General features: G+C 47.7%; 1 protein-coding gene, 1 long non-coding RNA gene and 1 other non-coding gene across 4 annotated transcripts in view; 1 reads left to right on the top strand and 2 right to left on the bottom strand.

Annotated features, from left to right (window-relative positions):
* LOC103348382 (uncharacterized) overlaps nt 1–16,675 on the bottom strand; it is a 102,933-nt gene extending 86,258 nt beyond the window's left edge. The window contains exons 1-2 of the long non-coding RNA XR_007919539.2: nt 16,405–16,675; nt 14,312–14,388 (exon numbers count right to left, since the gene is read on the bottom strand). This is a non-coding gene — a long non-coding RNA (uncharacterized lncRNA). The remainder of the gene's footprint in view (nt 1–14,311; nt 14,389–16,404) is intronic.
* Nucleotides 16,350–16,421, bottom strand: TRNAD-GUC (transfer RNA aspartic acid (anticodon GUC)). The gene has a single exon. It is a non-coding gene; the product is annotated as a tRNA-Asp (tRNA).
* A 123-nt stretch (nt 16,676–16,798) lies between the features above and the next one.
* The window catches only part of LTA4H (leukotriene A4 hydrolase), a 40,525-nt gene continuing 36,891 nt past the window's right edge, over nt 16,799–20,432 (top strand). For both annotated transcript variants that reach the window (XM_008256915.4, XM_002711212.5), the window contains exon 1: nt 16,799–17,061. In XM_008256915.4, the coding sequence (XP_008255137.1) occupies nt 16,903–17,061 (159 nt within the window). In that variant the 5' untranslated portion in view covers nt 16,799–16,902. The remainder of the gene's footprint in view (nt 17,062–20,432) is intronic.

Below are 20,432 nucleotides of genomic sequence, written 5' to 3'. Positions count from 1 at the left end.
CTTATATAGGTAAAGAACTCACACACCATATCCAATCTAGTTCTTTCTCATATATAAATGGGTGCTCTGTCTAGTCACAGTGTTGTCAAACTACTACCCCAAAGTTTGACACCTCATAAGAAACACAGTGTCTCTTCCCAGCTTTTGTTTCCTAAGGCCTAATCTTAGGCACTTATTTAAGCAAATTGTTGCTAATTGTATCCCATCCAGTCTCCTGAGATAACAGCCTGGCACACATTCCTGAAGGAGGAGGACTTCACAGAATGTGCCCCCAGCTCTGCCTTGTGCTGTTTGTCAATGTCAGCCTCTGAAACTGGGTTAATAGGCTGCTTCCTCCTACTTTGCCACTGCACTTTCCTCACTGTGTCTGAGTAGTAGGGACCATGGCCAGATGTTCTCTGGTATTTCATTCTTTGGACACTCTCCACCTTCCCCCCTCAAGAAGCAACAACTTTTGAAATGCTCTAGGCAGAAGGATGTGCAGCTCATTCGCAATGTTTCATGCCATGGCTAGAGAAGGAAGGAAGTTTTAAAAAAGGAGAAAGGTCCTGTGGTGAGGCCAGGGGACAGGGCAATGTTCTTTAGAGATGTGTGCAGGTACACTGGCTGGGTGTGAGCCTCAGCCTACTTAGTCCACACTCAGTAGCTTGAGCCAATGACTTATGTCTTTATTGGGGCTTCAATTTCCTCCTCGGGAAAAATAGGGAAAATAATGCCACCTACCCCTGTAATAACCAGCCTCCACAAAGGTTGCCGGGGGGTCACCACCTCCTGGTACTCAGGGCTTTGTGCAGTCCCCTCCTACTGTAGCAGGGCAGGTCCATGTGACAATGGAATGGGGCATGTCACTTTCAAGGCTCAATAATGGCAGCTAAAAGCTGGAAAGATCACTGCCCGGGGCTGCCATTTCTTCCTCTTCTAGGTAAGGGAAACCTTCATGACTCCTGCCCTGATTGCCAGGCAGGGTGGGGTGGACAGCCCAGTGCACGTTGGCACCAGGTGTGAAATGTGATGGGTTCCTTCTTTGGAAACATGCCTTGGCGCTTGAGAAGTGTGTCTTAGTCCATCTATGCTGTGATAACAGAACACCATAGGCTGGGAAGCTTCTAAACAGCAGACACTCACTTCTCAGAGTTGAGACTGAGAAGCCGAACAGATGTGGGGTCTGGTGAGGGCCTGATTCCTGATTTGCAGGTGGCCCCTTGGAGCTGCATTCCTCATGAGGTGAAAGGGGCAAGACAGGGCCAGCGCTGTGATGTAGCAGGTAAAGCCGCTGCCTGCGGTGCAGGCATCCCATACGGCACTGGCTTGAGTCCCAGCTGCTCCACTTCCAATCCAGCTCTCTGCTATGGCCTGGCAGAGCAGTAGAAGATGGCCCAAGTCCTTGGGCCCCTGCACCCACATGGAAGACCTAGAAGAAGCTTCTGGCTCCTGGCTTCGGATAGGCCCAACTCCAGCCATTGCAGTAATTTGGAGAGTGAACCAGCGGATGGAAGACTTCTCTCTCTCTCTCTCTCTCTCTCTCTCTCTCTCTGTTTGCCTTTGCCTCTCTGTAACTCTGCCTTTCAACTAAATACATTTTCAAAAAATGAAAAAAAGGGGCAAGACAGCTCTCTGGGGCCTCTTTGTATGGGCACTAATCCCACTCAGGAGGACTCCACCCTCATGGCTTCATGACCTCCCAATGGCCCCACCTTACAATATCATCACCTCTGGGTTAGAATGTCAATGCATTAATTTGGGGGAGACACAAACATTCAGTCCAAAGCAAAATGTGAGTTATTTTTCTGAGTTAGCTTTTTGTTTCTAACTTTTCTCTTAACTCTTAACCTCATCAGAGGAATCTGCCCTCTCAATGACCCATTCCCAACTTGACACACTCCATTAGGAGGGATTTCCAAACTGGGAATGGACACAAGTGTGCAGCAGTCATAGGAGGGCAGGCAGAAAATCCTAAATCTCTCTTATGTAACTTGCCTGTTTCACAGGCATGCCTTATAAGATGTAATTATAAATAACTATTTCTTCCTCCTCTACCATCCCTTCAGCTTCTCTCAATGAGCTAGTGTTTCCCCTGACCCTGGATAAAACTTGTGCAGGCTCATGGTTTTTCTGGACACTCAGGTAATTCAAAGTTCTCTGGTCACATTTCACAAGTTGCAGCCTCAATTCAGAAGCTGGAATTAAGCATGACTGAATGTCTGAGTTAGCTCAGGCATCCGTAACAAACCACCATATATCTGGTGGCTTAAACAACAGAGTTTTGTTTATCACAGTTCTAGAGGGCAGATGGTACAAGATCAAGGTGCTGGTGGATTCCAGGTGTGGAGAGGACCTTCTTGCTGTAGCTTCCTAAGGCAGAGACAAGAAGCTCTAGTCTCTCTTCCTCTTCTTACAACCTCATTGTAGAGGCTCCACTCTCTTAATCTGACCTCATCTAACCCTCATCACCTCTCAAAAGCCTCAGCTGCTAAAACCATCACACTGGGGATGAGAGCTTCCACCCAGGAATTTGAAGGAGGACACAAACATTAGTCCATTACATTCTGCTCCTGGCTCCCAAAATTCATGTCCTTCTTGCATGCAAAATATGTTCATTCCATCTCAGCTGACTCAAAAGTCTTAACTCATTCCAGCATCAACTCTGAAATTTCATCTACAGCAAGTATGTATCACTCCAGATCACCCTGAAGCAGAATTCCTCTCCAGCTGAGAACCTATGAAACTGGAAGAGCTATATTCTCCCCAAAATGTTAGAAATTGGAAGGAAGAAAGGTGTGGTGAGTTCCAAGCAAGTCCCAGACCTAGCAAGGCAAACTCCATTAGAACCTGAGATTTGAGAATAATCTCTTCTGCTCAGTGCATGCTCTGCCTGCCAGGCTCCCTGGGCAGTGGTCCCATGTTCCAGACCCAATGGGCTAGTGGCATCACCTGCTGGCTGGTGGCATCACTCATGGGGTGGCCCCGCCCCTTCATCTCAGTGGAGCACCACCCACTGGCTCTCTGGGGTGGACGGTACCTTCCACGTGACTCTGCTGGGCAGCTTTTTTCCTAGGGCCCTTGCATTCTGGACCTGCAGTGGGTGGAGCAGCTCTGATCATCTCTGAATTGCGGTGGGGTCCTGCTTCCCTTTTCTTGCAGCCCCCCTTCTTTCAGTCTTGTTTTCCCCATTCCAGCTAGGCCCAGCTGGCAGGATTTCTACTAGGATAATCGCATCTCTGTTTCTGGTTTCTACTGATTAGCTGATTTATGTTCACACCAATACTCTTATCAAATAGCAAGTCAGGCCCACATGTAGCATTCTCTAAAACATGCTCGCTCGCTCGCTCTCTCTCTCTCTCTCTCTCTCTCTCTCTCTCTGTGTGTGTGTGTGTGTGTGTGTTTATGTCTCCCTCTTTCCCTCTCTCTCTTTCTTTGTGTTATGGACAAGCAGAGAATTTTCCAAATTGTTAAGTTCTGGTTCCTTTTGCTTAGCAATTTCTTCTTCATTTCTCTCCTCTTGTCTATTACTATCATTGGGAACCACTCTGCTCTTTCAACACTCTGCTCAGAAAGTGCCTCAGATAATTAATTTCATGGCTCAAAAACTCTGCCTTTGGTAAAACAACAAGGTGTTTCCTCCTCATGCAAAAACATATCCTTCAGTTCCACCTATTCTCTAAGAAGATTCAGGCTTTCTCTCCAGCTCTATTTTCTTTTAAAGCCCACGCCAGAATCCCCTTTAGCAATCCTTTCACAGCAGTCTTGACTCTTCCAGTATGTGCCTCAAAATTCTGCCAGCCTTCCCCATTGCCCCGTTCCAATATCTGCTTCTTTATTTGTTTGCATTTGCTATCACAGTACCCACTCCTGGAACCGACATCTGCTCGCATCAACTTCAGCTGCCACAACAAAATAACAGTGAGCAACAAGAAAATGACAGAACGAATAACTCTACCACAAGATAAGATGGGCACATTAGCAAACAAAATAATGACTGACAAGAAGGCAGGCCCTCCCACACTGAGATGGCTATTTAGAGTGAGGATTTAAATTCACCATTGCTAATGATGAACCATGCCATCAATGTATTTTGTGCCTTAAGATATTAATTATGTTGGCATATGTAGAGATTTTGCAAACATTTCTTTGTGTGTCCCCCAATTCTGACATGAACGAATGATTAAAGAGAGAGAGAGATCTCTGTATTATATTTCCACACAGCCCTCATCACTTCCAAGAAGATGCCCACTGACGTACGTCTTACAGCATCGTGTACCTGTCCACCTGCATACATCAGTCCCCAACTTACAAGAGTCCAATGCGTGTTAACAACTCTGTTACTTTACGGTGGTGGGAAGGCAACGTGCACTCAGCAGAAACCATACTTGGAATTCCGAATGTTAACCTTTGCCCACACTGGTGATATGTGGTACTTGTGGTGCCGGGTACTGGCAGGCAGCGGGCCTTCCTGGGGGAAGCACTCTCCAGCGTGTGGTGCAGCTAGGCGAGGATGTGTAGTAGGATCTGTGGGTTCAGGGCATGTTTTGACTGAAGGTATTTTTACTTAATGATGGGGCTGCATGGATGCAGCACCTCTGTGGCCTCCCACGCTGACCTCCAGTGGTTTCACTTTATCAGCCCCATTCTCCCAGGAAGCTGATGAACTTCTTCAGTACAAGTGGGTATCCATGCAGCCTCAGCCCTACGAGTGGTGCCTGACAACACCACATAGACACCCTATGCCTGCCGTGAGTGCCTGCTTCACTTTGGCCTAGAGTTTGGGGGCATTCTAGAATTTCCTTCTCCCAGTGAAGATCAAGAGGGAAAATGTGGGGAGAGGAGGGTGTGGGAAAAGTTTAAAAATGCAAAAAAAAAAAAAAAATCTCTAAAGTTTGTTCTGTTGTTGTCTCTTACAGGGCAGATCACAAAATATCAATATCTACTAGCCAGTATTACAAGTACCACATATCACTAGTCTGGGAAAAGATTAACATTCAAAACTCACAGTATGGTCTCTACTGAAAGCATGGCGATTTCCCACCATCATAAAGTTAAAACAAGAAATCATAAGGTAATCCCTAAGAGTGAAAGACCGAAAATCCTGAGAAACAGAGCCCTCTTAGACCAAGCCACAGCCCAGCTTCCAGGACTTGTCTTTCTTCCTGCCATCCTTTCTTTATTCCTCCCCCTTCCCTCTTTTCTTGTATTCTTTCCATATCTATTGTGGCTCCAACAGACTGAGTATGTTGCTTGTCCTGTAATGGGGGATGTGAGAGAGTTAAAGGATCTTAGGAACGTTAGATAGCACTTCAGCAACAATTACTTTTGTTATTTTTTAAAGATTTATTGTTTATTTATTTGAAAAGCAGAGTGACAGAGACAGTGAGAGAGAGAGAGAGGAGAGAGAGACAGTGAGAGATATTCTACCCAACTGGTTCACTCCTGAAATTCCTGGGCCAGGGAAAAGCCAGAAGCCAGAAGCTCCTTCTGGGTCTCCCATATGAGTGACATGGGCCCAAGTCCTTGGGCCATTTTCCTCTGTATTCCCAGGCATATTAACAGAAAGCTGAACCAAAAGCAGGGCAGCCAAGACTCAAACGGGCACTCTGATATGGGATGCCCATGTCACAAGCGACAGCTTAACCCAGTGCACCACAAAGCTGGAGCTTATATTTAATTTTTAAAGTATGTATTTGAGAGAGAGTGCTCTCTCATCTACTGGCTCACTCCCCAGATGCCTGCAATGGCTGAGGCTGAGCTGGGCTGAGCTAAAGCTGAACCCAGGAGCCAGGAGTTCAATTTAGGTCTCCCATGTGGGTACAGGGACCCAGTGACTGTAGCCATCACCACTGCTTCCCAGGGTCTGTATAAGCAAGAAGCTGGAGAGAGAGCTGGAACCAAAAGTGGAACCCAGGCACTCTGATGTGGGACACAGGCATCCCAGCTGGTGTCCCAAACTTACGCCAAAGGCCTGCTCCAGGGGGGAACATTTTAAACAGTAAAATCCCTACCAAGAGCACAAAAATGTCAAAAACCATGACACTGGACCACAAAAAGGCCACTTGTTCACAGCAGAAGAGTGGAACCAAGAAGGCCCAGCACCTCCTGGTTCAGCCCCAGGGGACGCCATATGCCTCTGGTGATTAAAGTTCTTGTAGTGTTCGAGTATTCACAAGTGACCACGAAAACACCATGAGCATTCATGTGAGAGGAACAAATAAATTCACAAGTACCAAACTGACAAATAGTGAGGACTGATGGTCAAAAAAGTTCACAGAAAAGGTGTACAATGAAGAAACTATGCATGGATTTCAAAATTTTTGTTGGAGCCAGCGCTGTGGCACAGCTGGTTAAGGCCCAGCCTGAAGTGCCGGCATCCCATATGGGTGCCGGTTTGAGACCCGGCTGCTCCACTTCTGATCCACCTCTCTGCTATGGCCTAGGAGAGCAGTAGAAGATGGCCCAAGTCCTTGGGCCCCTGCACCCATGTGGGAGACCCGGAAGAAGCTCCTGGCTCCTGGCTTCGGATCAGGGCAGCTCCAGCTGTTGCGGCCATCTGGAGAGTGAACAGAAGACCTCTCTCTCTCTCTCTCTCTCTCTGCCTCTCCTCTCTCTGTGTAACTCTGACTTTCAAATAAATAAATAAATCTTTAAAAAAATTTTTTTTGTTCCCCATATCAGCTTATCTTTTTTTTAAAGATTTATTTTATTTATTTGAAAGTTACAGAGAGAGGTAGAGACAGAGAGGTCTTCCATCCATTGGTTCACTCCCCAGGTGGCTGCAATGGCCGGAGCTGCACCAATCCGAAGCCAGGAGCCGGGAGCTTCTTCTGGGTCTCCCACGTGGGTGCATGGGCCCAAGGACTTGGGCCATCTTCTACTGCTTTCCCAGGCCATAGCAGAGAGCTGGATTGGAAGAGGTGCAGCCAGGACTAGAACTGGCGACCATATGGGATGCCGGCACTGCAGGCCAGGGCATTAACCCGCTGTGCCACAGCGCCGGCCTCAGCTTATCTTTTAATCCCATTTTCCACAAACTTCTTAAAGCCTCCCTCATGCATATATACATACGCATGCATGGAAAATTCACGTTCAAACAATTAAAGACAAAAAGAGCACAGGAAAATACTTAAGGAGAAAGGAGGCAGTGGACAGATAAGGGGAGAGGTGTGGGGGCCTCCCAGGTCATGACCTGGTTGAGTCACAAGGAAGGTGTGTGTGAGAAAGGGAGGAAGGAAGAGCCTGGCAGGAGAAGCAGATTCCCTGGAAGCCCAGGACAAGCGGCTTGGAAGGGAGGTAGAGGCCAGATCTAGGAGGCAGACGAGCATACGACTCTGTCCGCAGGGTACAAAGCCTCAGGGACACAGAAATAAGTTTGATTGACATCTGGGCTCTGTTGCCCAGCACGGTGCATACAGTTAATAGTGAAGTATTTTACAGTGCAGTGTTGCTGGGAGGGTCGATTTTGAATGTCCTCATCATGGAAGATGTCAAATGCTTGAAGTGACGGGTGGATTGGTTGACTTGATTCCACACTGAATTAAAAAATCATTACATCACCTTGTACACCATAAATCTGTGCAGATACTTTGTCAATATGTACCACTACTACTGATAATAAGAATAAATACTGAGACACCTGGGGGAGTAGCTGAAGAGTAAGCCAACTCTGAGCCTCTTACATGGATTTACTCAACTCTGGATTCCAAGTACGAGAAATCTTTCACTTAAATACGACGAGGGAGTGCACATTTAACTTCATGGAATATCTGGGTTCAAGTCCCAGCTCTGATCCTGACTTCAGCTCCTTGCCAGCGCAGACCCTGAGAGGCAGTGGTGATGGCTCAAATCATTGGGTCCCTGCCGACCATGTGAGAGACCTGAGTTGAGTTCTCAGCTCCTGGCTTTGGCCCTAGTCCAGCCCTAACCACTGGGGCATTTGAGGGAGTGAATCTGGATGAAAACATCTCCTCTCTCTCTCTCTCTTTCTTTTTCTATCTCCATCTCTCTCTCAAAAATCTTTTTTTAAGATTTCTTTTATTTGGGGCCGGCGCTATGGCCCAGTAGGTTAATCCTCCACCTGTGGCACTGGCATCCCATATGAGCGCTGGTTCTAGTCCCAGTTGCTCCTCTTCCAGTCCAGCTCTCTGCTGTGGCCTGGGAGGGCAGTGGAGGATGGCCCAAGCGCTTGGGCCCCTGCACCTGGATGGGAGACCAGGAAGAAGCACCTGGCTCCTGGCTTCGGATTGGTGCAGCTCCAGCCATTATGGCCACTTGGGGAGTGAACCAATGGAAGGAAGGCCTTTCTCTCTGTCCCTCTCTCTCTCACTGTCTGTGACTCTGCCTGTCAAATAAATAAGTAAAATCTTAAAAAAAAAAAAAAAAGATTTATTTTATTTATTTGAAAGAGTTACAGAGAGAGGTAGAGACACAGAGAGAGGTCTTCCATCTGCTGGTTCACTTCCCAGATGGCCGCAATGGCCAGAGCTGTGCTGATCCAAAGTCAGGAGCCAGGAGCTTCTTCGGGGTTTCCCACATAGGTGTAGGGGCCCAAGGACTTGGGCCATCTTCTACTGCTTTCCCATGCCATAGCAGAGAGCTGGATCAGAAGTGGAGCAGCAAGGACTAGAACCGGTATTCATATGGGATGCCGGCGCTTCAGGCCAGGGCTTTAACCCGCTGCGCCACAGCACTGGCCCTTCTCTCTCAAAATTTTAAAAAATATTTTTGAAGCCAAAATAGTAGCTACTTCCTCAAACACAGATGTGCAGATGAGAAGAATGTTCGGGAGGAATGCCTCTTAGAGTGAACGTATTTCAGGGGCCCGTGGCAGGAACCTGCTCTGTTGGCAAAGCAAGAGAAAGTGGGTTTGAAGCCACGTGACCTGAGACAGAAATACGGGTTTGGAAAGGAAACCCTGCAGACACTTGTCAAATTCTGCTCATGCTTTAGGCCATCAGAATACAAGGTGTAACTAGTTGCTGTGATGAAATATCCCGACTACTGAGGAGGAAAAATACACCCTGAGCTGGAGTCTGAGTCATAAAAAAAAAAAAAAAAAAAAGAAAGAAAGAAAGAAAGAAATGGTATAGATGAAGCTCGCAAGCAGAAGTCCTGAGAGGAAAATCAAGTACAATCCAGAGCAACGGCTGCCAAGAATTTTTTCTTGTATCTTGGAAACAGCCTCTCTCTCTGCTTTCAACCACCTTTCGCCCGGCTCAAGCTGGAAGGTTGTTGAATGTGCATCAAAAATGACAGAATCCAGAAGCTGCCAAAATGATTTTTTGGCTACAGCAGTCTCAAAGGAAATTTCCTGGCACGGGTTAAGCTGTCCAGGTTTCAGAGCTGCACATCAAAAACCTAGCTACAGTCTATTCACCAACAGACAAGTACCGGAATGTCCAAAGTGGCAGCTTCCTAACAACCTAGAAGCAAAATTACCCAAACGCCCCTCCACAGTGGGAGAGATCCGTGCATCATGGCACATTCACACATGGAATCCTACTCAGCAGTGGGAGTGCACAATTGAGACAGGCACACAGAAAGACAGGGATCTCACCAATGTAATGTTGAGCCAAAGGAGCCAGGCGTGAGAGTGCACACTGTGTGTTTCCATGGATATAAAGGAAACAGACACAGAAGCACGTCACAGTGATATGTAATGCAGAGGCAAGGACTACCCCTGGGGAGTGGGATTTCTAGAGACATGAAGGGAACTTAAGGGGGCATCTAGTGGGGTGGTGGTGATGTTGTTCCTAATCTGGGAGCTGACTGTAGTGGGGTGTCTATGCAGCTCGTTGAACCATACACTTATGACATGTACATTTTTATAAGACGGTGCTATGGTTTGAATGTGTCCTCTCAAAAGTTCCTGTGTTGGGAAACTTAACCCCCAAATTCATGTTAATGGCATTTGGAGGTGGGATCTTTGGGAGGTGACTAGGACTACATGAGGTCATGAGGGTGGGGGCCCCATGATGGCTTTAATAGCTTTAGAAGAGGAGGGAGAGGAACCCCCGCTAGACTGGGACGCCCTCTGCCATGTTGTCATGCAGCAAGAATGCCCTCAGCAGAAGCAGCCATGCCAGTGCTGAGGTCCTGGTCTTCCCTGCCTCCAAAACCCGGGGTCAAACAGATGATCTGATCTTCAAGCTCTTCTTGTAGCAACCGAGGACTGGGACAGACAGACATTGCACCTAGCAGGTGAGCCTGAGAAATCAGCTGAGGGTTATGCGTGGAGTGGCAGGTGCTTTGTTGGAGATAACATTAAGGTGTTAATTGAGTACTGATTTGGGAGTCTAGGGAAGTGGACCAGGATAAAGGATTTAAAAAAAATATTTAAGAGGGCTGGCGCTGTGGCTTAGCAGGTAAAGCCACCACCTGCAGTGTGGGCATCTCAAATGAATGCCCGTTCAAGATCTGGCTGCTCCACTTCCAATCCGGCTCTCTGCTATGGCCTAGGAAAGCAGTGGAAGATGGCCCCAAGTCCTTGGGCCCCTGCACCCGTGTGGGAAGACTGAGAGGAAGCTCCTGGCTCCTGGCTTCGGATCAGCACAGCTCCAGCCATTGTGGTCATCTGGGGAAGGAACCAGCAGATGGAAGATCTCTCTCTCTCTCTCTCTCTCTCTCTGCCTCTCCTCTGTGTAACTCTGACTTTAAAATAAATAAATAAATCTTTAAAAAAAAAAAAGATTTATGGGGGGCCAGCATCATGGCACAGAGGGAAAAGCCACCACCTGCAATGCCTGACAACCTATATGGGCACCAGTTCCATTCCTGGCTGCTCCACTTCTGATCTAGCTCCCTGCTAAAGCACCTGGAAAATCAGTGGAAGATGGCCCACATGCTTGGGCCAGCCCTGAATCCACAAGGGAAACTCAGGAGAAACTCTAGGCTCCTGGCTTCGGCCTGGTCCAGCCCCGAGGATGTTGTGGCCATTTGAGGAGTGAACCCGTGGATGGAAGATCCCTCTCTCTCTCTGTAACTCTGCCTTCAAATAAATAAATATTTTTTGGTGCTGGTTTGACTCCTGGCTGCTCCACTTCCAATCCAGCTCCTTGTTAATTGCCTGGGAAAGCAGCAGAAGATGGCCCAAGTGCTGAAACCCCTGTATCCATGTGGGAGACCCAGATGAAACTCCTGACTCCTGGCTTTTTTTTTTTTTTTTAAGATTTATTTATTTATTTGAAAGCGTTACACAGAGAGGAGAGGCAGAGAGAGAGAGAGAGAGAGAGAGAGAGAGAGAGAGAGATCTTCCATCTGATGGTTCACTCCCCAATTGGCTGCAACAGCCGGAGCTGTGCCAATCCAAAGCCAAGAGTCAGGAGCTTCTTCCAGGTCTCCCACGCAGGTGCAGGGGCCCAAGGACTTGGGCCATCTTCTACTGCTATCTCAGGCCATAGCAGAGAGCTGGATTGGGAGTCGAGCAGCTGGATCTCGAACCAGCGCCCATATGGGATGCCAGAGCTTCAGGCCAGGGCATTAGCCCACTGTGCCACAGCACTGGCCCCCTGACTCCTGGCTTTGACCTTGCCCACCTCTGATTGTTGTGGCCATCTGGGTAGTGAACCAGCAGATGGAAGATCTCTCTCTCTCTCTCTCTCTCCATCTCTCTATCTCTTCCTCTCTTTCTGTAACTCTGACTTTAAAATAAATAAATAGACCTCTAAAAATTTTTTTTCTATCTCTTCATACGCACCTACTGTTGAATTACAAAGTAGCTCCAAATTTCAATTCACTTACACACTCTTACTTTTTAAAAAAATTTTTGGGGCTGGCGCTCTGGCTTAGCAGGTAAAGTTGCTGCCTGCAGTGCCAGCATCCCATGTGGGTGCTGGTTCAAGTACAGGCTGCTCCACTTCCCATCCAGCTCTCTGCTGTGGCCTGGGAAAGCAGTAGAAGATGGCCCAAGTCCCTGGGTCCCTGCACTTGAGTGGGAGACCCGGAAGAAGCTCCTGGCTCCTGGCTTCTGATCACCACAGCTCCAGTTGTTGCGGCCAATTGGGAAGTGAACCAGCAGATGGAAGACCTTTCTCTCTCTTTCTCTCTCTCTGTCTCTCCTTCTCTCTGTGTAACTCTGCCTTTCAAGTAAAATAAATCAAGTTGGCTGGACCAACTGAGGCTGGGGGTGCGTGTGGCTAGAACTTTATCCGGGTGGCAGAAGCCTAAAGTCTTGGGCTGTCTTCCACTGCTTTTCCCAGGCCACTAGCAGGGAGCTGGATCAGAAGTGGAGCAGCTGGGACTCAAACTGGTGCCATACGGGATGCTGGTGCTGCAGGTTGCAGCTTTACCTGCTATGCCACGTGCTGGCGCTGAACTTCAACATTCTCATCTCCTGCCCAGTTCAGCTTTCCCGGTGAAGTTAGTCTCCATGAAGTTAGAAATACACCAACTGTTTATTCAACATCTCCACTCAGTTGACAAAAGGCACCTCAAACTAAGCACAGAAAAGACTGAACCTCTGAGTTTATCACCCAGCCAGAGTTCCTCACAGTCTTCCCCCTCGCAGTTACTCAAGTTACATTCTCCCAAAGACTTCAGGGTATCTCCCACTCCTTTCCCTCACGCTCCAGATCTAGTCTGCCAAGAAGTCTCAGTAGCTCTGCCTGCAAAACTCTTGCCGAATTTGATCACTTCTCTCCAACGCTGACTCCTTTGTCCAAGCCACCATCATCCGCCCCCTCAGCATTGTTCTCTCACCTTCCTTCTCTGTCATCTTCTGCTCTGTCTTCTTGAAACAGCTACCAGTAAAACTCTCAGAACCGGAAGGACCTACATGTTTGTCTTCTACTAATGCAACGAGGCAAGAGGGAAGCAGCAGGGGTGATCTTGGAACTTTCTTTTCTTTCCTCTGGCCCATGTCTCCTAACACACACACATTTCCTCAATCTGTCTTCCACGCTGCTGCAGAGAAATCTTTCTAAAAGGCAAGTCTTGGTCATGCCTGGCCCAGTGAAGATCCCTGGCAACGTTTCACAGCCTTCAGGGTAAGTTCCGAGCCCCTCCTCATGGCATACAGCATTCTTTCAGGCTGAGTCCTTGCCTTCCCCTTGGGTTCACCTCCCAGGTCTACTCTACCTGTCCTCACCTCACTAACTACCTAGAGTTGCCAGACAGGGAAATATAGAAAAAAACACTTCTGGAGAGATAACACACACGAAAGGAAGTGAGATGTGAGATAGGGTGCCATGAAGGAGCAGGTACAAAGTTAGGTAGCCAAGGGCAGAGTTCGTCAGGGGAAGGGGGAAGGCTGAGACGAGAGATAAGTGGAAATGAGGTCCTTTAGGGTCTGGGGGCCATGATCAGACTCTGGGGTTTTCGTCACTTCCAGCCCATCAACATTGCAGTTGACCAACCTGTACAATGACATTTGGTTTCCACCTCAGAGGTGGAACATCGTCAGATGGGATATTAAGCTGAGACACTTACATAACTGACTTCTGCAAGGAGGAGACAGGAGGCAGAGTTTCACAAGGAGCTGTCATCAAAGGATTACCAGGCCACTGAAGCAAGCAGAGCCAAGGGAGCAAGCCCTTCTGTCCCAAGGTGAACCCAAGTGGAAGAACACCTGGCTGAGGGGTCCAGCTCCATTGCTGCGGTTTTCTATGTCATTTCTCAGCAAGGTAGGGATTCTCAGCTCTTATAAGCGTCAGATGCAAAATCACCACCACCATCACAAAACAGGAACTTAAACGAGAAATGACACTCATCTTTCCTTGTAATCTTCAGATTAAGGAAAAACATAAAACACATACAAATATATTAACTGAATATTATTATATACTGTAAGTGTCATTTTAAAAATTATTGTCAAACCTTACCTTTAAAGAAAAGTCTCTGCATGTTATCTTTTAATTTATTGGATTGTTATACCAAAAATTCTAGTATTTGAAAATGGGCCTTAAATCAAAAGATGCAGACCACTACTGGAGACACCGGTGAGACCTTGAAGGATTTGAAGCAGGGTGGAGAGATGATTAAATGAGGGAAGTATCTGTGCACCAACTGAAATTTCCTGTCAACACATTTCCAAACACCACCTTGGATCGTTGCAATGTCTTTCTAGAGCTCTAATTCAGCATGACTTGCTTTGCTGAACAAACCTTAGTTGCATCTCATTTCCGAGGTCTTTCTAAACTCTCTTGCTCACAAAACCAAGAAAGTATAAATATGAAAATTATCCCAGTGATCCAAAGAAAACCCAACTGCAACAACAATACCAGCTAATATGTAACGAACGCTCACTCTCTGCCCAGCACAGGGCTCAGCACCTCACCTGCATTAGCTCAGTTCATCTTTTCAGTAACTCCCTAAGGCACATGGACTTTACCTCAATTTTCTCCGAGGTGAGCAGCACAGGTGGGATAACTTCTTCTCATCTTGAAAATATCAGGGACTTCAAAATGTCTGTGGAAAAAAACAGAATTAAAAGATAACCTTGTTTTCATACCAAAAAAAATTTTGAAATCTCAGAAGTCTTTTCATAATATGCATTTTCCATGCATTTTTGAAGACTTCTCATATATATACTAATTCTTTAAAGAGTTTTTATATAGATCATGTTTTTCATCTTAACAAAATCTCCTTTCGTAAACAGACCCTGATAGTACCTTTATTTTATAGATGCAACAGGAATCCTCTTTTAAAAAGCATCCCCAACCCATGAGCACATATAAATAATACTCCCCTTATTTTTGAATTGCGAATTTTGTGCATTCTGTCTTCAGAAGTCAGTAGTATCTTAGAAGAGCATTCCTACTGTCTTTTGATTAGTCTATTGATCAGCTGAGGAACTCACTTGTGGTTTTTCTGAAAATATCTTTTCTTGAACACAGGTGGCATATATACCAGTGGGTTCCTGATAATCAATACTGTAAGATGACGACAATGATACTCTTTCTATTAAAACAATGTCCTTTCTCCATTCTGATTAAAAAGGATAATTTGATTGTATATTATTTGGCTAAATCAATGTTATTGTATCATATTTGTCATCCTAGTTTGATGACCTAAAAAAGGCTTGCAAATGTTGATCATGTCAGAGTCTTAGGCCTTATGAGATTAAGCAATCATCACCACTATCATACTAATAGTAGCTAACTTGTAACACATGCACATGCAAAGTTCTGAATTTCATAATTAATGCTGTTTTTGTTTTATTTTGCTTTCCTTTGGCTTGCGGCAGCCAACACAAGGATACCTTAGTGAATAACGTATTTTCCTATTTCTGGTGCCAGATGTAATGTTCAGATCACTTTTGATAAGAGAATTGAACTGTACCAACATGCTCAATCCATCAACTCCCCCCCACACGTCTTAAATTTTCACTTTCTTCTTCTCTAGAAACCCTTTCATCTCTGTATCTAAACATATTAAACTCTCTCTTGCCTTAAAAAATTATAAAACACTTTCCCTTGTGCATGCCTTCCTAGCTGTCTCTTTCATCTTCCCTGCGGACGCTGGCCAGGCATCTTGACAGAGCGGCTTCTGGTCTACTTCTGCCCCGCTCGTCATTGCTCAATCCGCTACTCCCTGGCTTCCACCTTCAACGACACCCCAGAAGTCAGCTGAAACCACCGCTTTCCTCACTCCCGCCTCGTTGCCATACCAAAGGGGAACGTTCCCTCCTCGTCTCAGAGGGCTCTTGCTAGAGCCGCCCCTTCCTCCAGCCCTGGTGTAAAATTCACTTGTGGCGTCCTCCCAGCGCCCAGCGTCGCGGCTCCTCTGCGGGCTCGTTCCGCTGGAGCTGAGCTCACCGCCGAGACGGCTGCACCTGCTGGGGTGTCCGCAGGTCCACCTGACACGGCCCCGCGGCTTTGCCTCCCACAGGTGCTGCCCTCCTCACGCTGCAGACGGGACTTAGCATCCTGCCTTTCGATCTGTCCTCTACCCTCACGAATTACCGCCCTCCGCCAGGCCTCCCAGCGTCCTCCTCGTGCCCTCAAGCCTAGAGGCACGGCTGTGTGAGGCCCTGGAGACCCGACCTCGCCCCATTTCCCCAGTCCCACTCTGCGACCCCACCCCGACTTTCCCTCACGGGCCGGAGGGCGCCAGATCGGAGGCACAAGCCGCAGCCCCGCATTCCCATTGCCGCCAGCGCACAATCTTGTCACAGAATTTTCTCTTCACACTTCCTAAGACTGGATTTTCTTAGAGGGGAATGTTGGCTAATGCTGTTTTGGATCTCTAAGGCTTGGAAATGTGCCTAACAGGCTCTGACAGGGACAGAAATGAGCTCACTTGTACTTGGATACCACCATGGCGCTGGAAATGCACTCGCTTCTGAAGGGTTGTCAACACAGCTAGCCGGCATCAATCACCACTAAGCCAGTGGAAGGGTCGGGGGAAAAAAAAAAACTTCATTGTGCCTCCCCGTCGGGGAATCGAACCCCGGTCTCCCGCGTGACAGGCGGGGATACTCACCACTATACTAACGAGGAACTGCACGAGAAGTGGCCTTCTGACAGGTCCTTTATATGTTTTGATCCCGCCCGCTCCTTAACTTCCACAGGATTTGTTACCGTCGTAGTCTTCCTCTAAGTTAAACGCAAGCGTTCAATTTGCTCTCCCCGCTGTCTTTCTCACCATTTCCCTCGAACCATCCCTCCTCTAACTGCTCCCGCCTCCCTCCGCCTCTTCCTTCGTCTCTGGCTCCTAGAACCATCTCGGTCCCCTGACCACCCCCAACACACACGCTCCCAGGCAGCCAAGCGCGCGCCTTGTCGCGCTGCACCACGGGAATTGTAGTTCCGCCTTCACCGTCCTCCACGCTCCTCTGGCTTCAGAAAACTCCCTTTCCCGGCGTGCGCCGCGAGTCCCTCCTTTTCTTTTTCTCCCTCCCTCTCTCCTCTCAGTTCTCAGTCGAAGTGTGGCGGCTGAGTGTCGGTGTGCGGATCGGTGTGCGGCGGAACCCCCAGAGCCATGCCCGAGATCGTGGATACCTGTTCTTTGGCCTCTCCGGCCTCCGTCTGCCGGACCACGCACCTGCACCTGCGCTGCAGCGTCGACTTCACCCGCCGTGCGCTGACTGGGATCGCAGCGCTCACAGTCCAGTCTCAGGAGGACAACCTGCGCAGCCTGGTACGGTGGGCGCCTGCCCAGTGCCCACTTCTCCCCGGCCGCCCACCCAACTCCCGACCCACTCCTAGGCCCCGCGGGACCCAAGATCTCGGCTTACTCCGCCCCAGTTCTGCCCAGACCGGTGCCCCTTCGCAGCCCCCAGCCCGCCTTCTGCACCTCATCTTCAGCCTCCACTCATCATCTCTCAGCGTCAGCCCCTGCACGCGTTCTCTCACCCCCTGGTACCCTCCTGCGTCCCTGGGAGCACCCAGCGCGAGGTCCGCACCCCCGCGCCCAGCTCTCAATCTCATCTCTGCAGTCTGGTCCCTCCCGCTATAACTAGTTCCCGGCGCCCAGCGTGGCCTCCCCTTTGCCCCGGCCTTCCGCCCAGAACCCCCTCCTCAAGCCCCAGCCTTCTCGCTTGCGCTTGGCGGCCCACAGTCGGATCCAAGTCTCGGATCCCGCAGCCGGAGGGTGCCTGATCCCACGCCTCGGTCCCCGGCACCTCCGTGTCCGCCCGCAGGTCCGCAGGATCCCGCCGCTAGCCTCCTTTCCTCCATCTCCCTGCCACTGAACTGAAGCCTCTCTGGATTTGCAGCACCGTCAGACCTCTTCTCTCTGCCCTGCCCCGAAACATCCAACCTCTGCTTTCTAACTCTAGGAGCAACCTTTGTCTTCGGGGTCCCTCCTCCGCTTGATTCTTAGCTCTGCCCTTAACTTGATGGGTGGGACATTCCAGCTTTCTAAGGATGGCTCAAATACGGTTTATCAGTAGTTGCTTCCAGCGAGCAAGTCATAACCACACTGCTTAGGAAATATGCACCTCTCTGAGCTGTCTAAGCATTTGTGTAAAGACAGACTTAAGTTCATGGAACGCTGTTCAGTGGTTTCTGTCTGTACTGCATAGCCTGTGTTCCGCGTTCCTACTCAGACTGTCTGGGGGCATGTGGATTGTGCCTTCCAGCCAGAGAATGTCCTGGAAGAGCATTTTAGACATAAGAGGAGCACGGAAAGGCCAGCTTCTCACCAGGACAGGGTGATAGAGTTTATTTTGCACAGTGGTTCTAGCTGGTAAAGCAATCAGATCGGGCATGCTGTAAGCTTGAGGACAGAAATTAGTGAGGCCAAATAATTGGGTGAAATTACTAGTGTAGCATTGGTAGCTTCTGTCCCTCTTTTTCCTGTTTGTATAGAAGGTCTGTGTTTTGAGGTCGCTGATGTGAATTAATGAAGTCCCTTTCTTTCTTACTCTTTGTCCTTTAACATTTTGCTAGACTCATGGATTTGAACAACAGGTCGACTCCTCCGGGTATATATGTATAATAAGTAACCACCAAGAGTACTGTAAAAAAGACATGATAAGTGTTATAAGCAAGAAAGGAACTGCTTCCTTGTAGGTTGCACTTTGGTCTTCTTCAAGTACTGTGCTATCTTTTATTAAGTCAGGGCAGCTTTACCTGGGCTGCGCCAAAGTCAAGTCCTGTTTCATTGCCGTCTCTCCTGTTATTGAAAGAAAGTGGCCCTTGATAGTTGATCACTGCTTACTATAACCGTCTGCTCTGATCTGGTTTTTAAAAAGAAAAGCTTTACCTCTGCCTCCCGACTAAGCGAGAGTCGCCAGGATGCTTAGTTGTGGAAAAGATTGTCCCAGTCTGAACACCTGCCTGTGGTTTTCAGAAAAGTAAAGCTTTTATGTTTTCTGGTTGGCATGTCTGTTTAGTAAAGTAGAGCCTGGAATTTTTAAAATGCTAGATTTTATACAAGGAGGGCTATTTGTAGTACAAAGTGACATCTGTTTATCATTTGCTTATTCATGACAATAACCCAAGACTAGGATCTGTTTTATGTATTGACTTATTTCTGAAGTTAGCTTGTTTCCCCCTCTCCTGGAGGTAGGGACTGTTTCCTATCTCATTATGTCTCACGTTTCTAGTATAGCACCTAGCATGTAGAAAGCTCTCAGAGGTTTGGTTAGTGGATGGATTTAATACTTGTATGGGCTACCTTGAGAGTCGTGCTAACTGGATCTCCAAGGTGAGATGGCATGTCCCTCATCACCACCCACAGAAGGGCCAGGGCCAGTGCTGGGTGAGGAGACGTCATATTTTTTCTACTCCATTCTCAGTGTTCTTGTTGCTGAAGAACTTGATGCTATTAGAACTAATTCCCAGCTTTATAAAATTATCTTCAAGTTTTGACTAATTTACATTGATGCTTGGTATACAAAATTTGTGGCAATTTTCAAGCATTTGTTTCTTGGAGTGAAATTTTTAATTTTGGGTGGTAGGATGGGGTGGATATTCTCTGAGTTGGTGGCTCAAACAGGCTTCAGCATCATGGCTGAGATCATGTATTGGAAAGAGGCAGAAGCCAGGGACTGAACACAGCTTCCTGTCACTACAAAGCCTGTGTCTTCCCCAAGTAAATGGCTGAGCTGTGGATCAAATCCAGGTGCTGGTTTTGGTTTGGGTTTTAAACCATAATCTTGGCCGGCGCCACTGCTCACTAGGCTAATCCTCTGCCTGTGGTGCCGGCACTCCGGGTTCTAGTCCTGTTTGGGGCGCCGGTTCTGTCCCAGTTGTTCGTCTTCCAGTCCAGCTCTCTGCTGTGGCTCAGGAAAGCAGTGGAGGATGGCCCAAGTGCTTGGGCTCTGCACCTGCATGGGAGACCAGGAGGAAGTACCTGGCTCCTGGCTGTGCATCAGTGTAGTGCGCCGGCCGTAGCTGTCATTTGGGGGGTGAACCAACAGAAGGAAGACCTTTCTCTCTCACTGTCTAACTCATGTTTGTTTTTTTTTCTTCATAGCCCTCTACAGATAACAAGTAGAAAATGTAGAGACAGTAATGAAACATAAAGTTTTTAAAAAATTCTCTACTTTGTAACATATACATTATAAAATTATAAGTAATTAAAGCATCGGAGAAAGAAAAAGGATAGGAAAACATGGTATAAAACCCAATACACATAAAAAGAAATAGGCCACAAGGTTGACATGGGACTTCCCAGCAGTCTCTGCAAAAAGGGAATTAGTTATATATGTCTCATGATGATTGGCCAGCCATTTAAAATTGCAACCCTTTTTGGGGAACATTGATCAAAGAGGAAATAGTAAATTATATCATCAATAATATCCTATCATAAGTAGGGCTTTTTTAAAAAAATGATTTGAGAGTATTTTTTTTAAGAGATTTTATTTATTTATTTGAGAGGTAGAGTTACAGACAGTGAGAGGGAGAGACAGACAGAAAGGTCTTCCTTCCATTGGTTCACTCCCCAGATGGCCACAGCAACCAGAGCTGCGCAGATCCGAAGCCAGGAGCCAGGTGCTTCTTCCCAGTCTCCCATGTGGGTACAGGGGCCAAGCACTTGGGCCATCTTCTACTGCTTTCCCA

Source organism: Oryctolagus cuniculus, chromosome 11 (assembly GCF_964237555.1).
Source record: "Oryctolagus cuniculus chromosome 11, mOryCun1.1, whole genome shotgun sequence".
In the NCBI taxonomy this organism is placed as follows: domain Eukaryota; kingdom Metazoa; phylum Chordata; class Mammalia; order Lagomorpha; family Leporidae; genus Oryctolagus; species Oryctolagus cuniculus.
Note: the sequence above shows the minus strand (reverse complement) of the source record. Positions and strands in the feature narration are given on the sequence as shown.